Below are 26,197 nucleotides of genomic sequence, written 5' to 3'. Positions count from 1 at the left end.
AAAAACCGTATTAATATTAATTTTGTTTAGCATTTTGTATTATAAAATGCTATAAATATAAGCTTAAATTTAAAATCCCCCCCCTGAAAATATGGCTTAATTTTTAAGATGGATATCAATTTTGTTTCTGTTATTTAACAGAAGGCATCAAAAATCTGTAATAATTGAAATTTTATTAGTAATAAGACCTTTTTTTTGAGGTTGAATTCTATTAATATATATATAAAATATCATAGATTTAAGTCATGGGATAGTTTCTTTTCCTTTACAAAAATGCCATTATTTGTGTCGAATTATTTGTTACAGGAAACAAGAAAACTCAGTTTTGTTCAGCTTAAAACTAAATAACATTCATTATTCTTTTAATAACTATGCACATACGCTTAGTTTTTTTCTTTAAATACATTTTGAAATTTCGAGTCACCAGTTTTAACCTTTCGTAATTATTCTTAGAAATTGGACCAAAAATGAGATTCTGAAAATGCTTTTTAGTTCTTTATGTGGAGCTTTAAGGGCTTATTTAAACAGTGTTAGTCATTAAATTTAGAACTACTCAATTTTACGTTGCTAAAATCGTAACATAATAATGAGCATTTGCTCATACCTTTATTTTTATATGTAGAATAACAATAGCAACAAACAATCAATCACCAGAAAAGAAAATATGGCACAGATTATTTCGATTGCAAAAGTCAATAGAAAAGCACCCACTTTCATGTATATGTAAATAAGAACTAATCGTTTTGTCAAATGCTTCTGCCCTCATATATGCGTCGGCAATTTTATGTTAAGAAATGTTCGAACAAGGCAGGGATGTCCAGATGTGCTGTGAGACGGACTGCTTGTTTTAATCAGAAATTTTTTGGAAAGTGTCCGACTGTTTGTGATAAATATAACTCAAAAGCCCTTTGAGGTAGGCAGATGAAATTTGATGTATGATCATCGCATCAAATTTGCAGATTTCTATCTAATTTTGTGCAAAATTTATTCAAAGAAAGTCTCACAGTTCAGCTTTTCGAATATAAATTAACACAATAACTATAAAATGAAGATGGCTGGATGAACATAATTCAATAATTCTAGATGAATATAATGGTGATAATAATTTAAGAATATAATGTAGACAATTTTCCAATTTTGAACCAAACCAACAAGAGGTTAAACGTCCACCAGTCTGTAGTTTCAGAAGCATATAAAAGTGATAACTGAAAAATGCAGCAACTTAAATATATCAATTTTGAAATGTGATATTGTGATTGCATTTGTAATTTGTGGTTTCAGACAGCTGGAAAAAAGCATGTCTAAATTAAAAATTCACATTTGTTTGACAGTATGCGAGAAAGTTTTGGGGAGACAACGCCCGTTGATTTGGCTCAACATTGTCGTGTGCCGTGCGCGTATTGATAGTATGTGCCTGTCTGTGACGAAGGAAGTAATACATTTCTCAATGGATGGTACATTAAAAATATGTATGACATTCATCAATGTTTCAATCGATGCGCATAGTACCTAAATTGAAGAAAGTTTCATAACGCAAAATGTATTAAAATTCTCTTCTTTTTTAGGATTAACTGATTTTTGGACGAGTTTAGTAGTTACCAAATTTTATTTTATCTTATACCTTCTGATTAATTATTTTGATTTGGATTATTCTTTCTTTTATGCACCCTAGCCTCAATAAGCTTTTATTGATAATGTTAAGAGTTAGGTTATCTTACGAGTCAAACGATTTAAATTCACTGAATAAAATTTGCAGGATTTAGTTTTGATTTTACATCTGATTTTATTTCCTGTATTCTAAAATTAGTCCACATTTTAACAAATAAAAATAACGCTGTAATAATTTTTGGGAAAATGACGAGACCCATAAACAGTGAGCATCAGTGAAAATTTCTGTTATTTCTGCATTTCCATTCAAATCTTTTGTGGACTAACTGGAGATTTAAAAAAATCCTTCTTCTTTTTCTATTTTTTTTGGTTGATTCCTTTTTGGAAGGACTTTTTATGAGTACAAAGATTCCTTCTCTCTTTTTTTTTGTTCTGAAAAGGAATTTATTTTCTGTATTTTAATATTAGTTTTACATTCTAATAAATGAAAATAAAGCAATAATAATTTTGGAAAAAATTACGAGATTCATAAACAGTGAACATCATTGAAAATTTCTGTTACTTTCGCATTTCCCCCAAATCTTTTGTGGACTAACTGGAGATTAAAAAAAATCATTCTTCTTTTTCTATTTTTTTTCGTTGATTCCTTTTTGGAAGGACTTTTTATATGTGCAGAGATTCCTCCTCTGTTTTTTCTTTTGTTCTGGAAAGGAATCCGTCGGAGGAACAGATAGATATTCAAATGATTCCTCCCAGACTAAAGAGTAAAAGGGAGAAGGGGAGGGGTATGTGAGACAACATTCCTGATGATAAAAACTGGAAGGAAGCCGGAGTTTTAATTTTTTTTTCTTTTTCTTTCGTTTTTGGTGTGTTTCTGCATTTTTTCAAAGGAAAGAAAACATTGATCCAAACTCGAAGACGTATTCGTGCAGCGATGCATTTCTTGAAAGAAGAGCTTTTGCTTCTATGAAATACTGTATACAAAGAGAACTTCGGTTGGATACACACCGTAATGGAGTTCTGCAGTTACGGAACTTGTGATTTTTGTCCATAGAATATTTTTTATAAACAAATTGGATCTTTGAGATGCGACTTGTTTGTTTAAATCATTTATTAATGCCCATGATTTAATACGCTTGTTTGCTACTCCTCATATAAAGCTTTATACTTTCTTTTTTTGTTAACTGTTTTATCTTCCATTTTTAATTCGAATTTGCAAATTAACAATACAGAGAAGTAATTATCAGAATATTTAGATTGGTGAAAAAAATGCCCATTCTAGTCAAACTGTTAGAGTTAGATAAAAGAATGAATGATATCCATCTTTTAATCATTTGTGAATTATTTAATTTTTATTGACTTTTTTGTCAATTTCTTCATATATATAGCCTTTTTAATTCGGGTTCATTTAAATGTGGTAATAAAGGAAGATTTGGAAAGGAAGGCAACGTTCCAAATCATTGAAGACGTAGATTAAGTTATTAGACATTTAAAAAAGGTTCGATTTTGATTCGTTGTTTCATTCTTCGTTTATTTTTATAAGTAGTTTATGATAAAAATAAAAAATTTCAACTGGAGTTATATTTTAAATTGAAACGATTTCAGAATTATCATTATAGATAACAGTATTTGAAACCACATTTGTGGCTATTGATAACATTTCGCTCATTTCTTTTTATTTGCATTAATTTGGCAGCGTTTAAATTTTTTTTTGTATAAATGTTTTACTTTGGAGATTCAAATGATTAGAGCTGTTTTTTTTCAATGAAAGGACATTGATGCATTTAAAATCATGAGATGATAAAATAACTTCTAGACTAAATGCTGCAGAAGCAGTTTTGAAATTTATTGAACATCAAATGTAATCGTTATGCTTTTTAAATGTTTCATTATTTTTTTTAAGTGGCTGATTTTATTTTTAATTTTTTTTTACTGATATATCCCTTGACTATCAGTTAAATAATTGACTGAATTTTCTTTTCATCCTGGTACTTCATGATAGTTATTAAGTTTAATACATGGTAAAAAGAATTTTGGGTAAATATATTAAGTATTTATTAATCGTTATCCGCAACTGTGATGCTTTTTCATAAGATGTTCTTTAAGATAGAAAATTTAGATTTATAAAGATAATCTAATCAGCTGAAATTTTTTTAATGCTTCATTTTTTTATGTTTACTGATTTTTAAATATATATATTTTTTTACTAATATAGCCATAGACTTGTAGTTAAATAATTGAATAGATTTTCTTTTCATCCTGGTACTTCATGATAGTTATTAAGTTTAATACATGGTAAAAAGAATTTTGGGTAAATATATTAAGTATTTATTAATCGTTATCCGCAACTGTGATGCTTTTTCATAAGATGTTCTTTAAGATAGAAAATTTAGATTTATAAAGATAATCTAATCAGCTGAAATTTTTTTAATGCTTCATTTTTTTATGTTTACTGATTTTTAAATATATATATTTTTTTACTAATATAGCCATAGACTTGTAGTTAAATAATTGAATAGATTTTCTTTTCATCCTGGTACTTCATGATAGTTATTAAGTTTAATACATGGTAAAAAGAATTTTGGGTAAATATATTAAGTATTTATTAATCGTTATCCGCAACTGTGATGCTTTTTCATAAGATGTTCTTTAAGATAGAAAATTTAGATTTATAAAGATAATCTAATCAGCTGAAATTTTTTTAATGCTTCATTTTTTTATGTTTACTGATTTTTAAATATATATATATTTTTTTTCTTATATCCATAGACTTGTAGTTAAATAATTGAATAGATTTTCTTCTCATCCTGGTACTTCATGATAGTTATTAAGTTTAATACATGGTAATAACACTTAACTTAAATATACATTTTTTGCTTACATTCCTCCATTTTCGCTTATTTGATGACAGCCATTCACATTAAGGCCGGATAATCGAGATTCAAGGGTAGTAATAAATCCGGCATTCCTACAGTATAATGAGCATTAATACCCTTTACATGTAAAGTCATGCATTTCGGTTTCCTTGCATTTCAAGACATGAAACCTTATGAATAACGATGTATTTTTCAAACTATTCTTTCGATATTTCTGATGGAGATCTTTAAAACCTTCCCTAGAGTAATGGCAGCTGCCACTTTTCATAACACAATAGATCGATATTTCAGATGAGAGCCATTTGCTATTCCGCTCATTAGGGCAAGAACAAGGAACAGCAATCTTGCATTGATTTGCAATTAAATAATCGTTTGTCCAGAGAATTATGTACCGCCCTCGGGGCAACACCTTTGCGGTTGTGTGAAGGAATATCATTAATAGAGAGGCACTTCCCATTGGAAGGAACATTTATCACAAGGGAAGGAGATGTGTTCATCCATAATTAAAATGCAAGTGGAATACGAGACTTGTTTTCAGCTTGTGTCAAGCTCTGGAAGTTAGAAAATGATACCCTATTCTGTTTTGTTTCACTATTTTTTAACGATTTAAATCAAAGCCATCTCAAATATTATTTGAATATCAAAATTCGTAAACTTCATATGTATGTAATGATATTTTTAAATCTGTTTTAAATCTTAATTCATTTTCTAATTTTTATCTTAAATGAGCCATGTTAACTTCATTCTAAAACGTTATCTCATTTCCTGATCCAATTCCTACTTTTTATTTAATTATTTTCAACACGCACTCTGGAAAACTGATGTTTATTGCATTTTCTCACGCTCTGAGCGAAGGAATACCTTTCAACGAAACCTAAGATTCCATTGCCTAAGTTGATACGTAGTAAAAATATGAGTATCAGAATCTCGTAATAAAATCACTGAAGGGAAACATTTCTGTCACTTTGCTCTTATATCGTAATGCAAATAGACGTCCTATTATCATCGTCTCTTCGAATTTTTATTCACTTGTTGATGTATCAATTACATTTTTTATATCATGATCAGAGTTTTTGTAAGATAAACGTTTAACACTCTTTTTACGTCTTTCCAAAAATACTATCACTACCATTATCACAATTATCGTCACGCTTATTTATACTTGGCACGATAAATTATATTGTAATTATATAGAAACGTGATAATGAATAAATGAATCGCTACACACACAGTGCGAATGACACTTGCTAATTTGCACGCAAAGTAACATGGCACAAGCGCGAGTATGATTCGTGACTGCGCATTTTGGCTTCAATAATGCATTATGAATGTACCTCGCTTTTCTGTGCGAATGAATTATGACGAATAATGTTGGAACCCAGTTGATTACATACTCTTAAATAGTTTCGAGTCCATTAATATAGAGTTGACATACCAATCTTCTTGTGTTTGGTAGAAAGTCAATTGTATTTATATCAGCTAATAGAGTCCTTTTAAATTTTGTAGCATCAAAAATTTAGTTACATATTCTATTGATTATTTTGGAAGGTACTTCACCAATTTTTAAATTTGAAATTTTTTGTAGTAAATATGTGACTAATGTGCATTCTAAAGGAAAATTAAATTGTTGAAAGATTTTAAATGACATTGTTATGAAAAGCATATTACGGGAGAACAATGTATGAATTAGATTACTAATTTGTTTATAATCTGTAAGATCAGCTAGCACAATTTTAAGTACAAATTTTAAAAATATATTTAAAACTGTGTAATAACATATGAATATTTATTTTGCATAGTTTCGCTATTTTGTCTTCTTAAATAATAATGAGAAAAAATTGCATGATTAATTGATGTCCTTAAATCCTTATTTTTGAAAAATAATTATATGTTTAAAATTATGCTTTAAAACTATAATCACCACCAAATTTCGGACACTGATTACGCAGATTAAAAAGTAGATCACAATTTCATATCTGAAATACAGTTGATACACGCTTACTTTATAAACAGCAAATGAGGCGATTGGAAGCGATTACACAACTTGTGGGTGAAGCAGCTCGTTAATAGTTCAGTGCCAAGCAATTTGCAGTTAGGAATTATATGACATGCGCAGTTACATTTATTGTGTGACAAATTTTGCACGAGTGCGTGGATGAAAACACATCGCATAAAAAAGCTCTTTTTTTTTCTGCTGGAGATGCTTTCCCTACCGATTCCAATGGTTTGGAATCGGTAGGGCTTAGAATTTGGCCGGTGATGTCTTTGAGCTTCCTAGATGAGGTTTCATTGTTAACGTTGCGTGGCTTTTTTCTAAACTCCGGATGATTTGGCAAGACTGGAGTATCTCTTTTTTTTTTCAAATGATTGAGATATCATTTGATTGGCATAAGTTTTACTATCTTTAAACACATTTATAAGATTTGTGAATCTATAAGCAGTCATGAAGACTCCGAAGTATTTTCTCTTCAAATTGCTCTCATATTTTCACTTCATAATGTTATTCAACAGTAATATTCATTGTAAACATGTAATAAGGTCAAACATTAAAAACGTCATGAAACGATTAATTTTCACTTTCTTGTATACGAAGTATAGAGAAAGTATTGCAATCATCAAAAAATGATTGCAAATGATTGCAAAATGATTTTGATGAATCTTCACGTTTTAGGTCTCCATGAGTTGGAAAGACATATTTTTGGAAAATGTCTGTCTCTCTGAACGTCTGTCATTGTCTGTCCGTGACAAAAAAAAATCCACAACACAAAAACGCTTTGAGAGAGATGAATGTAATTTGGCATATGGTGTTTACACCAAATTTGTATATTTCTATTGAATTCCGAGCAAAATCTATTTAGAAGTCTGTTTGTCCGACTGTTCGAACATAAGTTAATAGTATAAAGACAAAACAAAGACAGCTGGATGAATAAAATTCGGTGCACAAAGTTAATATTTATATTATGGGCACCTACCGAAATTTGGTCCAAATACAACTAAAGGTCTATTCTAAGCATGTAAACGAGATAAGTAAGATATGAAGCTACTTAAATATATCAAATTAATATGCGACTTTGTGACTACGATTGTAATTTTTTTTGTCAAATATTGATTTCAATCGACTGGGAAAAATATTATAAATTTCATTTTTATTAGCGATTCATTTCATTTATTCATTTTTATTACTGAGTAGCTGAGAAGGTGTGGACGCTACTCCTGATGGTTTTTATCTATTAGAGACAGAAGAAAATCTAGAATTTGTTTAATAAAAGTGTATTTTTTTTTGTTGATGCACCGAGTTTAAAACTTTATACTGATATATAGTATTTGATGTGGGAGGCAACATATCCTGTTGGATTCACGTTAAAATAATCTCGTGTACATATTCATTTGCATATTTGTTGTGCTCTAAACAAACACACCTATTAACAGAAGGTCTTTTCTTAGACTCCGTTAAACAAGAAACACCAAAATATGACTATGCAGAATATTATTTAGAAAAAAATGCTTCGCCATCTTTAAACAAACTTCGTAGTCAAGTAAATAAAATTTCACACTAGAAGAAATTTCTTATAAAGCCGTCATACTACTCACAATGGACTTCAACCAACCACTTTGAAAATGATGGTTAAGACCAAATTTCTGCAAAAGCGGAGAGATAAAAAAAAATCAACCCTGGTTTTACCGCGGAAATTCTATCTAGAAGTTTCTTCCCTCCGAAATAAGAGTAGCAACATTTTCATTTTCATGGCAATCCTCTCCGTGCGAAAGCGTTCTCCCGCATTTAATCCGCGGGGAGGTCGTTTGGCGTGGGACATCCATTTCCGACAAAAAGCCCCTGACACGCACCTCTTCAGGATATTAAATATTCATTCGGGGGCAGGGGCTGAGCCAACAGCCGTTTCATGACGACCGCCCCGATTATGCAAAGTTAGGTGGTGGCTTTTTGTTAGAGGCTGTTAGCTTCTTTCCTTTCCGTGATGGGCTCGTTTGAACCTGCCAACTTAATTTCATTTACAAGGCCTTATGGGAGATTGTATTGTTGAGAGGGTAGATGAACATGTTTACCCGATTTGGGCATTGAAAACTAATGTTTCTAGCTTAGTGAAGTATTTGCTTGAGTTGATTTCTGCACACTTTTATATGATACATAGTGATCCAGAAATTAAGAAACTGATTAAATCAATAAGGATTTTATAAAAATCAGTAACCTAATCAGCAATCAGCGAACCTAATAATAAAATATTAGAAAACTTTGGTAGCCTCTTATCCTTTACTGGGCTTAACAGCATACAAATATTGATTTCAAAAATCATTTAAAATGAGATATAACTTTCTTTTTGAAGCTAAACTTCAATACATGAGTAGCAGAAAAAGTTGCAGTAAATTATCAGTTCTGGGACCGAAAATTTTTTAAAATTAGAATAATGCAAATACATCTTTGCATCGACAGAAATATTTATCTAAGGCTACATTTAATAAGATAATTTATTTTCTCCCTCCAGAAGATTTTATTCATTAGTTTAAGATCAAAAATCCTGCAATACTAAATCATATTGTTCTTATTTAGAACTCAAAGCCCTTTCGGATGTAATCTAAAACCATTTTTAAAAAACTATCAAAAAAAATTTATTTTCCTATAAAAATGTGTAATTTTCAGTTTCCTATAACAAGAAAAAATAGAGTTGAAAAAGTGTGAGGATTTTTAAAGGGTTATTTAAGGATGCATAGTTTATCAGCATAGCATATTTTCTGTTTTCGATTTATTGTTTTAAATTTTGGCAAATTTCCCAAGACGCAGAAGCTGAGAAGCATTTTTAATCTGGGCTTCGTCTGTAAGGGTCTGTATTTAAAATAAGCTTTACTTTTTATTTATGTCTCTGATTTAAGACTATTTCTCCTATGAAAGGCTGTAATATGGAACAAATAAATTTTATTAATATACTACAGATAAATTTCATTTTCTTTCTTATGCATTTGCTTGGAATGTATATGAATAACAAGCAATTGAACATTTCTTAAAGTACGTTAACTCAGTTGTTATTTTTTATCAGTAAACACAAATGAATTCTTTTAATTTAGCTTTATTATATTTTAAAAACAAACCTCTAAGACAAGTAAAGTGGATGGATATTTTTTCAGTGTATTCTTATGCTCGTTAAACAGGCCTGAATACGAGCCTCACGCTCATGCCTTTATTGGTATCTTTGTGTAAAATTTAATTATTATTTAGCTAATCGTTACTCGGCTTTAACAGAAGACGGAAGTACGTTCAAATTCGAAGATGTAAACTTAAAATGGAAGTTGTTTAATGTTATGAAGTCTGAAAAGCGTGTGAACTCTAATAGCGTGATTCATTGGTGATATGAACGTTCCTGGCACTATATGTGCAGTTAGGTTCAGCCATCGTTGACTGAAATGGAATTTGAAACATCTGATGATGTTCCTATTCCCTACTTTCAAAATTAGCTTAATCCCTTCAAAGTCATGCCCATGAGTCTCACAAACCTCGAATTAACACTTCTCAAAATGATAAGTTGTAATTAAATGATTCAATGACACTATATTCGATACAAATAAATATTCTAACCCGCAAACTTCTAAAGCATTTTATAGATTCTTAATTGAATTAATAAGTTAATACATTTCTTGAAATGAAATGTATCATCTAATAAGATTGAGAGAACAAAGCAATTCATTTGAAGCTTAGAATAAAATAAGTATGTCTTCTACTTCTTCACTGGCCCCAGATGGACCCAGCTTTTCTCAAAATTCCATTCGATACAGTTCTGTTTTTGGTTAAGGTTTTCCAATTTGTCCTCTTATTAGTTTTCAAGTCTTTTTCTAGGCAGTCAATTCATCAAATTTTTGGTCTCTCTTTTATTCGAGTACTTGATGGTTTAACCAAAAAGATCTTTTTAGTGTCTGTATTCGAAGTATCTATGAAGTGCCTTCCCTAAATAATCATCTGCGTTCCAGTAAATTTAATAATATTTGGCTCTTTAGATAATTTGCAAATTTGTGAGTTGGTTCTTCTTCTCCAATAATTGTCACATTTAATGCCACCAAATATTCTTAAATTTTCTTCTATCAAATATCGCAAGTGTCTCTTTATCTCTGTCAGGCATTAAAATAAGTATAAGTATAATTTTATGAAATATTAAAAATAAAAATAGTTGAAACGCACTGTTAAAAATGATTTTATATTACTTTTAAAAAATATAAAAAGCAATGTTTTTTTTTCTTAATTAGAAGCATAAATTCTTCAATAAAAAAATTTCCAATAAAAATATATTCTTTGAATCTATACATTCCACGATGATTTTCACATTTTGTTTGCCGCATACGCTCTTTGAAGACAGCAGTGCTGTGATGAAACCATCTGTCGGTACATCGCGTGTGCCGACCACAGCGGCTAATGATGGAGGTCACGCCATGGCAATCCTTTTTCGCAAACAGAGACCAAGGTTAAAGGATCGATAACTTAAACAAACATTCTCCTTTGAGTAATGAAATCTGAATCCACTTAGTAGTTTTTCAGGATTTCCACTCTCAAAGACGAATGCTAATTTTCTTTTAAATCTTTAAAAGGCATAAATTCTAAATTTGAAATCTAAAAAATAAGTAATTCATTTTAATACAGGGATTTGATGCAGCGGATGGGGCAATTTCACGTGGCAACAATTCAAATCATGTTACGAGCACATGCCCTTTAATTGACTGTTCTTATGTGATTTCGCCTTTTTTTTCTAAATGCAAATTGCACGTACTTTCTAAAATTAAAATTAGTGTTAAAACCAGTGGCTTAGAGAAGGAGACCGAGGTGGAGTCAATTCATGTTGCGTACCTATCACTGGATGATTGTCATGTAATGCTTAACTACATGTTGTATTACATTATTCTGCGACATCCTGTCACTTTTGGCACATCTTTGGGCTACAAAAAGGCTTTCCATTTTAATTATTGAGTTTTATTGTGTAGGATATTGATAATTGAATTTAAATATTTAATTCATGATCAACTAATAAATAAACTAAGTTTTTAACACATTGCTATATTGTAATGATGTATTGTTATGTTTTTTCTATCCGCTAATTAATATTGCTAATAATTAAGAATATTTCGAATGGGATGTTCTTTGATTAGCTATTTTTATTTTGGTTTGATTTGTTTAATGGGCAGAAAATCGTATAAATATGTGGTTTAAATTCTTTTAAGTGGACTATATTGTGGTGGCACAAAATCTTGTAAGCAGGCTAGACTGCATTAATCAAATATTTATTCTCTTTTAAGGTCAATTCGGAAAATGATAAATTCCTGAGTATTAAAAAAAAAAATTAGTCATATATTTACCATTGGTTAAGAATATTTCAGGGTAAAATATATCTATATTTACTTTTATATAAAATGGTTTATTTTACTTTGCACAAGAGCATGTATTTAGGATAAGCTGCTTCTAATATTAATTCTTCTTATTGATCTTTTTCTGAAGTTAGCTCGAAAAAAAAAAAAAACCGGGAGAGGAATCTTTTGAAATATGAAATATTATAGAAAAATGAGTCAAAGTCATTCATGCTTCCCATACTGGCAACTTAAGTTATCACTGTTTCTCGAATTCTTCTGAGTAAAATATATTATATGTCCCTCTCATATGTTTTTCACCTTATGAGTTCAACCGCTTGAAATTTTGATTCACATATGCTTTCATGATCTCCAAAACCAGACATACAGAGAAAAAAAAAGTGTAACTCAAAGCACGTGACAACGATTTTCTTAGTAATATCTTCTCCGGAATCGGAGTTGTTTCCGCCAACCTTTTCAAGGGAAACAGATCTTCCCGACGAACGTGCTTCAGGAAACTATCATCTCTCCTGAGTAGGGCGCACGCATGGGCCCCTGGGATGGCCATTACCCGCGCACTCTGTGCTCCGCCGATGGAGAGGGATCAAAAACAAAGTTAATGATCATTCCCCAAGGGTGTAAAAGAATGAAGAGGAGCATAAAAAAATATTCGAAGTTAGGGTTAGATTCACAGTAAATTCGTAATGAATGTCGTTAGCTTTGGCGCTAAATCCTGATGAGACAACAAGGAGTGCTGAGTGAAAACGCTACTCACTGGAATAAGTTTAGTTTAGTATATTAGCGTCCCGTTTGAAAGCAACACTAGGCTATTTTGGGAGGGACCTCGTCATTTTGAACCGCGGTCAGATGACGAGGACGACATCTGAGCTGGCACCCCCTCTCCAAACTTCCATACCACATGGAAGATATTTTGACCCGACGGATTTAACGTGCGCCAGACCCCTTACACGACGTTTCTTCTATGCAGTCGGGTCTCAAACCTGAAATCCTCCGGTTCCAAAGCCGAGACCTTATTATCCGGCCACCGCTGTCTCACTGGAATAAGATTTTTAACACTTATATACAGAGGAAAATTATAAAACTATTGACAATTTTATTCATTTGTCTAAAATCATGGTAAATGATTCAAGGCCAGATGAGTTCCATCGACACAAGTAATATTTAAAATATAAAACTGTAAAAGTAAATTTGTGGCTAAGAATTTTCAAATCTGTAAGAAAAACAAGTCAAAGAAATAGCGCCGCCAATGAAAGCAGGAATAGCGAAACAATAAATAAATAAATGAAATAAAAATAAATAAACACCATTAAATTACAAGAAATTGAAAGAATTTTTCAGAAGTACACTGAAACAGGTTGATTTTACAATGAAGATTGGCCTAAATTAAAAAAAGTGAACACTTTTTGAGAGGTGCTGAAAAACCGTCTTTTTAAGAGCTGCGATAACCATTTTCTAAACCGAAATTCATTAGCATTTAAAAACAACCGCATTTTGCACTCATTTATTAAGAAATAATAAAATAAAATTTCAATTTACATTTGTTTTAATACAGTTCGAATTCTATTTTCTTTTTTCATGTTTGTGCTATATCTAGCAGCTATAATCCATAGTCACTTCAGAACAAGAGGCGTGGGATGCTGAATATTGTTATTGTGCTAATCCACAGCAATGGTCGCCCCTATATTTCGAATTTCACAAACAACAACAACAACTGCTGCATAAGTTTTGATGGGAGTTGTTTGATCATCCACTTTACAATCCACATCTTACTCCCAGCGACTTCCATATGTTCAAACACTTGTAGAAATTTCTGTCCGGTCATCACTTTTGCACAGATAAAATACCTGCAGATATATGTGACACGATGGCTTTCTTCCCAAATGGCACACTTCTATGATACATGACTATAAAAATTTATTCCGTGGTTTGGCAATTATAAATTTCGGTAATTATTTTGTTGAGAAGTATCTGAAATATTGCTATATCTTTTTCTATATATATTTCTAGGTAACTACGTCTTGTTTGATTTAAGGGTGAGGTGCCCACGTTTGGGCACCTCGTAATTGAGGATGAGAAGCTTCCGGCATGGTGATTGAATCTCTTCTCTCTTGTAGGTACACGAAAAGGTGGAGGTCTGGCTCCTCTAATTGATTAATCCTACTTTCTTAGGGAAGGGTTGTACCGTGGCCGGTGATGACCCTTAGGACTCAGCCTCAGTTCCCGCCAGTGTTGCTATCGCGGCGGTCCGGCCATTCAAATGTTTCCGTGTGCTTTCTGGTGGATCAGAGTAGTCAGTTTGTGATTATTTGCCATGAGAAACTTACTTTTTTGGACGGCCATCGTACATTCAAAATCTTGTCGTGTCCCACCGAAAATTGACTCACCCTACATTTGGGAACTCCTGTTTAAAATTTGAACCACACAGAAAATAAAATGCTGCGTTTCTTTTTTTCATTATTTTTTATTTCATTATTATCAAGAGAAATGGTTTGCTTGTTTTTTTTATTAGTGACGACAACATTTTTTTTACGGAGACACATACAGAATGTGTATAAAATAATCCTAAAATGTGTCTCATTCTTTTTTTACGAGGCACTGCATCTTCTCTCGTTCCTTTACGATCTCAATAAAGGGAGAGCTCTTCGCTCCATAAATTAGTCGAGAACGATAGATGTCCAAAGAACAATGGAACAATCTTGGACGAAGATCTAGGAGGTTCTGGCTACTCAGCATCCGCCTCTGATGACCGCTTTTACGGCCTGCATTATTTGTTATTGCCGTATCTCTTTCTGGATAGTAGCATGAATTTACTTACATTCTTTATGATTTCATGATTTTAGCCCTATCTTTAATATTCTTATTTAGTTAAATTATAGATCTCTAAGCTTCAACAATTCAAACGAAACGAGTGTCCTTTATGGAGTGTCGTTTTGCTATATGTCCTTTTCGCTTTTTACAATGTATGCGATTTAAGATCAGCTGCCATTTCAATCACAATGAAATAAATTTCAAATTTCAAGATAAAATATTAGTTCAGGTTTTGTTTTTAGTTTATAGATAGAGTACACATTATGAAATGACCGCATTATATGAAATAATTATACGTAAACAGATTGAATTTTTGAGATTTATGTACAATTTTTATCATTTGATTCTTATACTTAAATCAAAATAATTTTGAGAAATAAATCTTATATGTAATCAAACAACTGGAGTATAACTTGATCTTAAAATATATATTACATCTAGAGGAATACCTATATTGCAATGCCCTTTTTGAAGATATTCGAAGATTATTTTAAGTCGGACTTTATTTTTATAGCAATGACCAGAAAGAGAAAAAGAAGGCATCTGAACAAGCATTTCAATAACATTAGATGCAGTAACTCATTTTTAACATCAGATATAGCACAGGCTCGACCACGATAATGGACGGATCATTCATAGAATTACGTTTCAAACTATCAGTCTTTATATAAGCTACGATGTCCTTACACTATGGAGCGTAATGGAACCAGACAATAATATTTATGTTTCAAGCAAAATTTTATTGATGAATAAATATCAAAACTCAGAAAATCAATAGGCTTTGTACGGATTATCGTCACTAAATGTATCGTAAAAATAAAAAATATTAATTATTCCACATATTTTAAAATTACTTGATATATTGCACGGTAAATGTTCAAATTTAAGAAACCAAGCCAATCCATAGGAGAATGCATAGTGAATATTAAATTACATACAGCCGACAATTTAGAAATCTACTAATTTAGTGTAATGTCTTTCTTAAATGCCTGAAATGTCTGGATTATAAATCAGAATAATCACATTTAATAATAAGCCAGTGTAGGCTTTGACTACCATTGCTTTGCATTTTATATTATTATACTCTTTTCAATTTAATCAAGTTTAAACTATATGCTTACCACTTATAGTTAACTTAATGGCCATTTTGGTTCTCAAATGGGACTACAACGAAATAAATGACAAGAAAAGGAAATAGCGATTTCAATGAATTTAACCATTGCTCTCACAGGAGATGTAGAAAATGGTTATAGCTCGCTTTATCAAAATTATCATTTATGAAAGATATTAAATTTTTTGTGTCATAAATTTTCTTTGCTTTTAAATGAGTTCAAGAGAAAAAAATATTAAATTAAAATGATAATTTATATTTGGATAACGCTGTTGTGGTTGATGTATCATCCTATTATTGATGGTTTAAAAAAAAATTAATCGATTCTTTTCTATGATCTTAGAGTGAAAGCGAGAATGCGACACTTTGTCTTAAATAAACATTTATTCTGGATTGGAAACGCTTTCAAAGATTGGGATTGTAACGAAATAAAGATAAGAAAAGGAAAATCAAAAAATGATTAGGAAGATCATTCATGTAAGATAAGAAAATATAATATAATTTACAAGTTTTTTTCTTCTTTGTATTTCACTTGTATTATCCAGAGGAGATATTGGCATTATTTTTTAGAATGAATCCTGTCTATTTTCACTCTCGACCCTAACATAACCTTTTGGCCTGTCTTCTGTCAGAAAGTTTCATTTTACGCCTAGTTTTCCTGATACTCTGTTCTTCTCCATTATAGGTTTTAGCCTCTGACAATAATCACACCTTCTGTCATACGTTTAACTTCAGAATCGTATGATGTCTATGTATCCTCATAAATTGCTAACTTCACCTTGACAATGCTTTTAATTGCTCTGCTTGAAATGTCTATAACATCTTTAGCCTTTCTCGACTGCATCCTGGCATTCTTCGACTCCGAAGCTGAAGAATGAAATCCAAGATTCGAACAATAATGAATCGCCCATTTCATTCCAAACGGAGGCCTATATTCTCACTGACGAAATCACAGATAATTACTTACAATTCCACAGTTGCTTACGATTTCGTATGACTTTGGAAGGTCTATATGAAATAATGTTTATGTATCTTTTGTCATACATTTAACTTCAGTTTCGTACAAAGTTTATACATTCTCTTTAACTATTAGCATCACTTTGCCAATGTTATTCTTCCTGAAATACAAAAATCGTTTGCCATATTTATTCTTTCTTGACTGCATATGGGTATCTTTTGACATTTGAAGTTGAAATGAAATCCAAAATGGAGACTACTCTGAGCGCGCTTATTAATTTTCCACGGTTCGTGATGAATAACATCAAATCTATCATTTTGATCCCTTTATCGCTCATCGTCTCATATAAATGAAAGCCAGTCCTTAAATTTAAATTATAATTTAACTCTTTCGGTCTAGGTGGGTTAAAAACTGTCTCTTTTATCTTAGTTTTTAATGCATGATAAGATATATTTTAACCTATCTGAAAAAGTTGGAAGTGAATCATAATGATTTAGTTTAATATTTTATTTAAAGTTTTTCATTTAGTTGGCAATCCTATGCACCAACGGTAAAATGTGTAAATGAATGAAAACAATTTATAAAAATTAAAATGTATTCTTAAATTGGGTGTGCTGTTGTGATTAAGGTTGTATTATTGTGTGATGCAATGAATTTTTATTATTCGTAATGGTATGTGTTTATAACGCTGTTTTATTATGAGTGAATAAATTGTTTTGTAATAAAACACATATTTGTATTAATTTTGAAGCTATGAAGCGGTGCGATTTTGTATATTCCAACCCGTAAAAAAGAATTTATTTATAAATTATTAATTGTTTCCTATTTTGAGTAATATTTTAAGTAAAATAATCAAAATGAACATTTTTTTATAATAAAAGACTTCTGTACAATTGGGGTTTTTATTTTCTTTAAAATCATGCGCGTTAGAGTTAAGTGTTTTGAAATGCAAGTTTCTTTAATAGATGTAAAAATATATCCTAATTTTATGGGTAATCAGTCAGTGTATGGTTTAGACACGAACAAATTAAATAATTTTGCAAAAGATATTCTTGTTCAAACAACACACACATATATCGCGATAATGATCACCTCACTGAACAAAAATATAAGAAGCAATGCTGTGGATTACATTTATAGAACCGTATTTTATTGTTATTTATTGCTACTGCCACACGAGAGATAAAGAAATGAAAGTAGTATATCAACTAACTGCCAAAAGCAACAGATATATTTCAAAAGAAACACATGGGAACGGAAATTGAAAAGCAATCAGAAGCGATAAGTATGAATCATTATGCACGTATGAAAGAATTTCGATATCACGTAAGTAACAATCATACAATTTCATGTATTTCTCAAACATTTTTAGAGGTTCTCCTCTGAACTTTTTATTAAAAACTTTTAATAATATAGGATCTAAAAATAGTGTAATATCAAGAAGTGCATTCACAAAAGAAGCCAATAAGAAATGTTTATCAATTATATTAGATTGACATAAGCATAGTGCGAAATTACATATTATTTATTTTAAATCATTAACTGGTTTATGAAAACTTTGGGTTATTTGAATGATATGGAACGGACCTTACATGTTTTTCCATTTTTTTTTCAATTCTAGAGTATATCAAGGATATGAAATTGTTCAAAATATTCTTTCTTTTTTAAGAATTCGATAAACTCAAGCTTTTTTCTATTTACAGATTGCCTTGGTATAAATGACTCACCGTAATGATGAGTAAAACATCGTTGCTGCTACTTCTACTGACCACTTCATTGGTCCAATCTGATTTCTCTGGCTGCCCCACTCTCCCAGCCTCCCGTACCTGCTCCTGTAGTCTGAAAACTCGGGGACTTGACCTTAGTTGTGATTCAGCTTCTTTACAAGACCTCTTGACCTCCATCGAAGCCATTGCTGATACCCGACAGGTAGTCTGGTACCTCAAGTTTCGGAACGTCAGGCTTGGTCACTTCGGAAAATCACTTTTGGGGAATCTGAGAGTAAATCATTTCATTGCTTTAAATTGCAGCATAACGTCCATTGATCAAGATGCTTTCGCAGGCCTCGCTGATGACCTTGAATCCTTGGATTTAGGGCAGAATAAATTGGAGCGTGTGCCAACGGCTGCCTTTGAAGGACTGGCCAATTTGGCATCGCTAAATCTAAATTATAATCGAATAGAGATTTTACATGCTGAAGCATTTAGAGGACTAATATCTCTACTGAGGCTAAGTCTTTTTGGAAACAGAATTAAATTCGTGGACGATCTAGCCTTCGAAGGCATCGGTGGTAACCTCACACAGGTGAATCTAGGAGACAATGGATTGTCCTCAGTGCCATCGAGACCGCTTCGGCACTTAAGTGTCCTACAGAGGCTCCAGCTCCATGAAAATAAGATAATTAATCTTCTGCCAGAGGAATTCAATGGAATGGGGGAAAGCCTGGATGTCCTTGAATTGTCTGGAAATCAAGTAGAGGAGATACCAGAGAGGGCTTTTGCGAACTTGAAGATGCTCAACTCATTGGATCTAGAGAACAATCGAATACGATACATCCATCCTAAGGCCTTCGAAGGCATAGAAAGTAAGTTAACTCTCATACGTTTAAAGTCATTAGCTCTTTTGAAATTCCTATCGAAGAAGTTCTAAGTATTACTGATTACATTCAGTAGTACCTAGCTAATGATTATTGGCACAAGACCATGACTAGCCAATATTGACACCAATATGACACACATATTTGACCATGAGTTGAAAATTGGGACATTCCAGGCTAATACAATCTATTTGCAATAATAACATGAGATTATGTTAATATTTAAATAATTTCTAAAATGAATGAAAACTGAAAACAAGAGATTAAAAATAATAAATGACTATCCCCAGAAGTTAAAAAACAGTTTTTTTACAGAAAAATAATCATTTTCACTCAAATAAGCATTCGTCTCATTTAATTTTTATATTATCAGTGAGTATGGTTTGTAAACAAAATTTCAAAGTGGGGATAACGGTGGAAAACTAGTAAGGATCTTTCTCCTAATTCATTCCCGAATAAAAAACAACGATATTTTCAATGCAGTGATGCCATCCTTGATTTTGAATGACGAATGTATTCGTGTTTCCACTGAGCCTCTTTTTTAATTAGCAGTATGAGAGGAAACAACAGAACGGAGAAGTAAAACTATCTATTATGGTTTACAAAATAACCAGATTAGTTCCGGAGGGCTAGAGATAGCAAATTTTTAAAGAAACAACTACCTATGCATAAACAAATTTCTTTTGATTCAACATTTATACTACTCTTAATGAAGCGGTTTAAAAATAAAATATACCTTGATATAAAATAAAAATTTTATGAAATTTTTTTTTCTGAAAATAATAAACTTTTCATAAAGCTGAAATTAATATGTAATGAATTTCATCTTCTGTTGGCCTAAGCGATTTTTAGAGCTCAAAATACCTCTGAAGTGAAAATTTGACATAAACATCTGTATATATGGAGATAACTTGCTTTACTGCAGTTGCAAGTATGCTGAAAGTTCTTTTGGGATTTAGGCTTGAACCCCGTATTTTTAATTTAAAATACTTTTTATATTTAATACATTTTTTAAAGTATGCTTTTAAAAACTTATATTAGGTTTCAAAATGAGAGGTGTTTCTGTATATTGAATCTGCTCCTTTGTGCTGTCCGCAGGTTCTCTGGAGTGGCTGAAACTAGGAGATAATCAGCTGTCTGCAATCCCTGCGGAGCCCTTGCGACGGTTGGAAAAGTTGCGGCAGCTGGACTTGAGACAAAATCACATCGATAAGATCTTGGAAGATGACTTCAGGGACTATGGCAGAACGCTTAAGTTTATCTATTTACAAAAGAACAGGTCAGAATTGTACATATATTTGGGGGGTGGGGTGGAGAATATCTTGAGTTATCTTCTTTATGCATTCAAGAATGTTTAATAGAAAACTATTTCAGTTTTATTGATCATTTCAAGGATCCAAGATAATTTTGATGCATTAAAGTCTCAGATTCAAACTTCCTGAGTACTAGATTAGGTCAGACTTGAATTGTGTATTCAGTGATGAATGATTCCTGAGCTATCACGCCATTCTCTAAATTTCCACATCATATTAATATTAGAAACTTCCATTCTCAGGAACAAATTAGAGGAACGCATGATAGATCTCCGGTGGAGTCGAGTCTCGTTTCGAAGTAATCCGGTAACAATTTGAATATCTATTAAAGAATCGGCCCTATTCATTCTTTGAGAAGCTAATAGACAGAATAAACAGCTGATACTTTTACAGCTCAAATAATAAAATATATACTAAGAACCTTTACTCTTATATTATTTTTCACTTAGTAAGTTAATGGGTTAAAGTGCTGTCATGGCCGGAAAACACGAATAGAAGATAGAAAGCGGTGAGTTCTATTCTCAAGCTATATTCAAAAATCAGCATCGTTTGAAAACTGGAAGACTAATGTACACTTCAGCAGCGAATCATCCACTGCAATCGAACTGGTTGCTGGTGGTTTTCCTGGATTTCCCTCCATTTGAAACCCAAATATAGGCTAATTAAATGATGAAATCTCTCTTGGAAGAAATTTACCACCACATTTGAACTCATTCATATCTTTACCTGATTCCATTTGGGTATTTCAAGGTCACTTTAACCAAGAAAAGGTGCCACACTTCTCTTTCATCAGGACTCTCGGACTTGATTAGTTGTTCAAGGCAAGTGGGATTAGAAAAATAACTATCATAACAAATAACGACCTGCCCTTTTTTTCATTAGTACTTATCTGTAGTAGTTCATAAATGCAAACCACAAAAAAAAGGGTAGGCATCAAAGGGCATCATTTTGTAATCAAATTAAAAGGACCTGCTTTTGATAAAGGAGCATCTACTTCAACTATACTAAATGATATTTTTGCTAAAACGTTCATATTTTTTTATTAATTCGAGACCAAAATATGCATTACTCAAAGATTAAATTTAGAAATTAAGACAGAACTTAGGATGTGTGATAGAATAACAATATGAAGATTGTAAAACATTGCTTGTTTTATTAAACGAAAATACAAAAAAGGCTTTGAATTCAGAAAATCCCTCTCAAAATGCTCTTGATATTGCTTTCAGAGGTAATTTACTTCTTCTTCTTTCACCACAGAATATCCCCGAACTTGAAATCTCTAGGATTCCCTGTCGGTTGAAAGGATATACGTGGAAGTATTTATTAAGATAAAAAAATACACATAAAAAGACATAAAATATCAATATACACATAAAAAGACATAAAATATCAATATACACATAAAAAGACATAAAATATATCATCAATACACATAAAAAGACAAAATATATCATCAATACACATAAAAAGGCATAAAATATTATCAATACACTTAAAAAGTAACTATATACAATATTATAATGATTAAGGAGGTGTTCGGTGGGGAGTATGAATAGATGAAATCTATTGAAGTTAATATATTCCGGAGAAGAGCTTGGTTGAGAAATGAAACGAAAATTTATACTGGGCTTGGGTCTGGAGAAATCAATTCCTCGTTCTCTTGTAGGAACCGCACAAGATTTCTAATTTTAACCTTGGACATCTTGTTTCTCATAACGTTGGTCCACCAGATATTTTCTATTTCGTGGGTGGTTTTTTAAGATGAAAAGATGTGGTGAGAGGGCAGCTAGTGGCATAATGAAGGGGATCGCCTGCTTCGCCGCAGCCACATTGATCCAATCCTTTAATATGGAATCTCTTGAAATATGAAGGGAAAGGGCCATGGCCAGTTGCAAAGATAATGTCAAGCCTATTCCAAGATGATGGGTTAAAGGACACTTTCGAGATGATTTGATGGATGTTTCTGCCAGTTGAGCCATTGTCCCATTCTTCTTGCCATCGCTGTAGGCTCAATTCATTTAGAATACTTTTCAGGTGGCTTTTAGGAGATTGGTATTGAACGGACGTACCTAGAGAAAGGGCCTTTTTGGCTAGGGAATCTGCAACCTCATTTCCGTTGTGGCCCACATGTGCTTTAACCCATCCTAACTTAATAGAAGGTTGGGGGAGCAGAATGGCTTGAATTTCCTGAACAATTGGGCTTGTGGTGGAAAATGAGCTGATCGCTTTTAAGCTGGACTCGCTATCACTTCATATTTTAGCGTTATGATCGAATTTGCTAGCCCATTTACATGCTTCCTTAATGGCCAGCAGCTCTGCCTGAAAGACAGAGTTCTTTTCATTCAGTTTGCCGAGCCACTAATGAGCAATTTGTTCGTTTTGGAATACGCTGTAAGCAAAGCCGGTTTTTCCTTTGATTTTGGACCCATTTGTAAAAATACCCGTCTTGTTTGTAGGTTGGAATTCTTGTTTGAGGGAAATTTTGTCCTCAATAAGAAAGTCCGAAGGGAAGATTTTTGTATGAGAGCATTTCATCTCGAAGTTCTCAGGATGGAATGTTATATTCTGAAAATGGCTAGGTAATTGAAGACGACTTACTCTTACATAGGTTGCTTCTGCTTGCGCGAGGTAATTTACTGGATAAATATTTGCACACATTTTTAACTCTGAAATCAAATAATGCAATACTGAAATTTCAATAATTAACAGGGAAAAGCATATATACCAAATGCTAGTTATTAAATGTATGTTAGAACTAAGTAATTTTATGAAACATAATTTAATTTGTAATAAGTTTTTGAATTTGACAGCTTGTATCGCTAATAAATTTGCTTGAGTTAGAAAATATAGAAGCATGCATATGCATAGCATTAATACGTGATAACCACTCACGCAATAGAAATGCGAAAAATATCATGAAGTTTTCCATTACATTCTGAGAATCTCTGACTCTATAATTTTCCTCACATTCAGTATTTAGAGGCGAATCATTCAAACCCCGTCCTTTCGGCAAACAAACCTTTTGTGTGGCGGGTTCCGAAAGGAAAATATTCCCAAACAATTCTTTTCACTTTCTCTCTTTTGAGGAGCAGACCCCTCAACTATTTTCGCAGAAGCCAGCCTCGCGTTAACAAAGAAAGTTCCGCTCTATGCAGAACAGATAGGGCATCTAGAGACGAAAGACCCGGATGGAAAGATCGCAGGGGGCACCATATTTCGAATTTCTGCCTGAACGACTTTTCAGGTTGAAGGTGCAATCGACGAGACATAAAATAATAGTTGGCTCTGGGAGACTGACTGGGAGAGGGATTTATTTTTTGTTTGGTTCATGTAACTTTTTATAAGACTGAATATTTTTCGAAATGATTTTATTGCAATCGATATCAATAGCATAGAAACCAGGTTAATTTCAACTGGAGATGAGAAGCACTGATTGCATATTACCCTTTTAAAAATGAAATCCAGAATCAATACTTTCAATGAACTTGCACATATATGAAGTAATAAATTACTTAAGATACATTTTGAAAAAAAAATATTAAGATTTATCTTCTTATTATTTATAAGTTATTTTATGAAATAGTATTTTGAAACACTGCATTGCGTTTATTTGATCAAGTTATTACTTATTTTGCCAAAGAAATAAAATTATTTCTTAAATTTTTATGTAATAATTTTATAATTCAAATACCATAGAAGGAGCTAAAACTACTAAAATGATGAAAATTTTATTATTTGCATTTGATTTTGGTTTAATAAAAATTAAAAGGTAATTGTTTAGGGATAAGGAGTCGCATTTCATATTTATCTCATTATCTCTTTTTACTTTATTAATTTCAGAATTCTTACTTGTTATAGTTTTGAATGATTTTTTTATATACATACACAGTCAATGTCTGTATCGAAACTTCTTTGGTAATTTTCAGTAGAAGTTTGCCTTTATCAGACATTAGGATTAAAAATTTCCGAGTATCAATATTTGTTTCAATTCTTTAGTTCATTTTGAGAATATAAACAATGAATTTTCCATGGAAAATTCGACATGTTTTACATGTCCCCATATGGATGTTCCAAATAGGATGGTTTATCTAATTAGTAAGTTAACTCATTGAATGCAAGGGCAGTCGCTGGTTGGACCGGAAGTTAATTTGTTTGTAGAGCGATGAGGACTACGACTACTGGTGAAAACAAGAATACTCGAAACAAATAATTCGTGTAAATTTTCACCGTTTTTAAAATTTTCAATATTATTTTTTTACTAAAATGACGTGAAGAATCGATTCAATATAAAACATATAAACATTATTTTATTTAATACATAACATAGCATTTCAGAAAATATAGGGGCCACCGGTGATCTCAATAAAATAAATGCATCATGAAAGATTACACAACTTGCCTGTTGTAATTAATATTTCACTAAAATATTCAACGCATAATAAGAATTTCATATTGGCCAGGCGAGCAAGCTATGTGAAATTAGCATAACATTCAACGTGTTAAATCAGTTTATAGGTGAAAGAAGTATATTTTAAAAAGGTGGTTTCAAAAAGCATATGTCATAGTGTAATCTAATTGTTCATCAAATGTCAATTGAAATATATCGTTTTCATCTGTATAGGATTCATTTTAGAACTCAAACTCAATGATAAAGCTCTATCTCCTGCTTTGTAAGCAATATATCTGCTGACCAAACATCGCTTAGACATTTCGATATGGAGTTGTAATATAGCTTGACTCTAACTCTGGTGCATTTTGATGAATGTTGATTCATGAATTGTAGTGACATATCTCGAAGCTGGCATTTCAAGCTCTATATTAGATAATACATCCAGGAGTTACCGGAACTAAGCTCAGTTATCGATTCCTAACTCCAATTCCGTTCATCTTGATCGCTACTGAAATTTCAGTAGGTACGAACTGACTCAGAATTCAGTCACCGACAATAGAGAATTGCGCTCTGATTAAATTATAGATGAATTATGATATTAATGTAAAGATGCATTTATAGGAGATATTATAATATAACACCTGCATCTTATAGATGCAACTATAAATAGATAAATCTTTCAGATTTAAGCTTATTAGTAAGATTCCATAAAATTTTGATCTCTCTCTCTCTCTTTCTCTCTCTCTCTATATATATGCAATTATATTTTTAAATCTAATTTAAATCCAAATTAATTCCCAGAATTTTATCGTAATTCAGCTCATATTAACTACATTCTAAAATATTCTCTTATTTCCTGATCCTATTCCACTTTTTCTACTTAATTAATTCGACTGAAACTTTGTAAAAATGCTTTAGTCAGCAGTTTCCACAGTCCGACCGAAGGGATAAAATACTGCCCAGCTAAGCACATTCTTTTAAAAGATCCCTATGATCCCTTTACTTGTGATTGACACGTGATGGAAATCCCCATTAAAATCTCGCAGTATATATTCACAGGGATAAAATTTTCATCAGCTTTACCTCATTTCGTGTTGCGTCGTTCTGTGTTGTGCTCGTCGCTTTTGCTTGTTCAAAAAATCATGTATCCCGGAACGGAAATAAAACGAAGTTAAAAA

The 26,197-nt window shown here is 31.9% G+C and overlaps 1 protein-coding gene across 2 annotated transcripts in view; it reads left to right on the top strand.

Moving 5' to 3' along the window:
* Positions 1 to 26,197, top strand: part of LOC129985243 (leucine-rich repeat-containing protein let-4-like) — a 57,608-nt gene that overhangs the window by 19,714 nt on the left and 11,697 nt on the right. For both annotated transcript variants that reach the window (XM_056095202.1, XM_056095203.1), the window contains exons 2-3: positions 18,424 to 19,304; positions 20,415 to 20,595. In XM_056095202.1, coding sequence (XP_055951177.1) covers positions 18,452 to 19,304; positions 20,415 to 20,595 — 1,034 coding nt within the window. In that variant the 5' untranslated portion in view covers positions 18,424 to 18,451. The remainder of the gene's footprint in view (positions 1 to 18,423; positions 19,305 to 20,414; positions 20,596 to 26,197) is intronic.

This window comes from Argiope bruennichi, chromosome 9 (genome assembly GCF_947563725.1).
Source record: "Argiope bruennichi chromosome 9, qqArgBrue1.1, whole genome shotgun sequence".
Lineage (NCBI taxonomy): Eukaryota > Metazoa > Arthropoda > Arachnida > Araneae > Araneidae > Argiope > Argiope bruennichi.
Note: the sequence above shows the minus strand (reverse complement) of the source record. Positions and strands in the feature narration are given on the sequence as shown.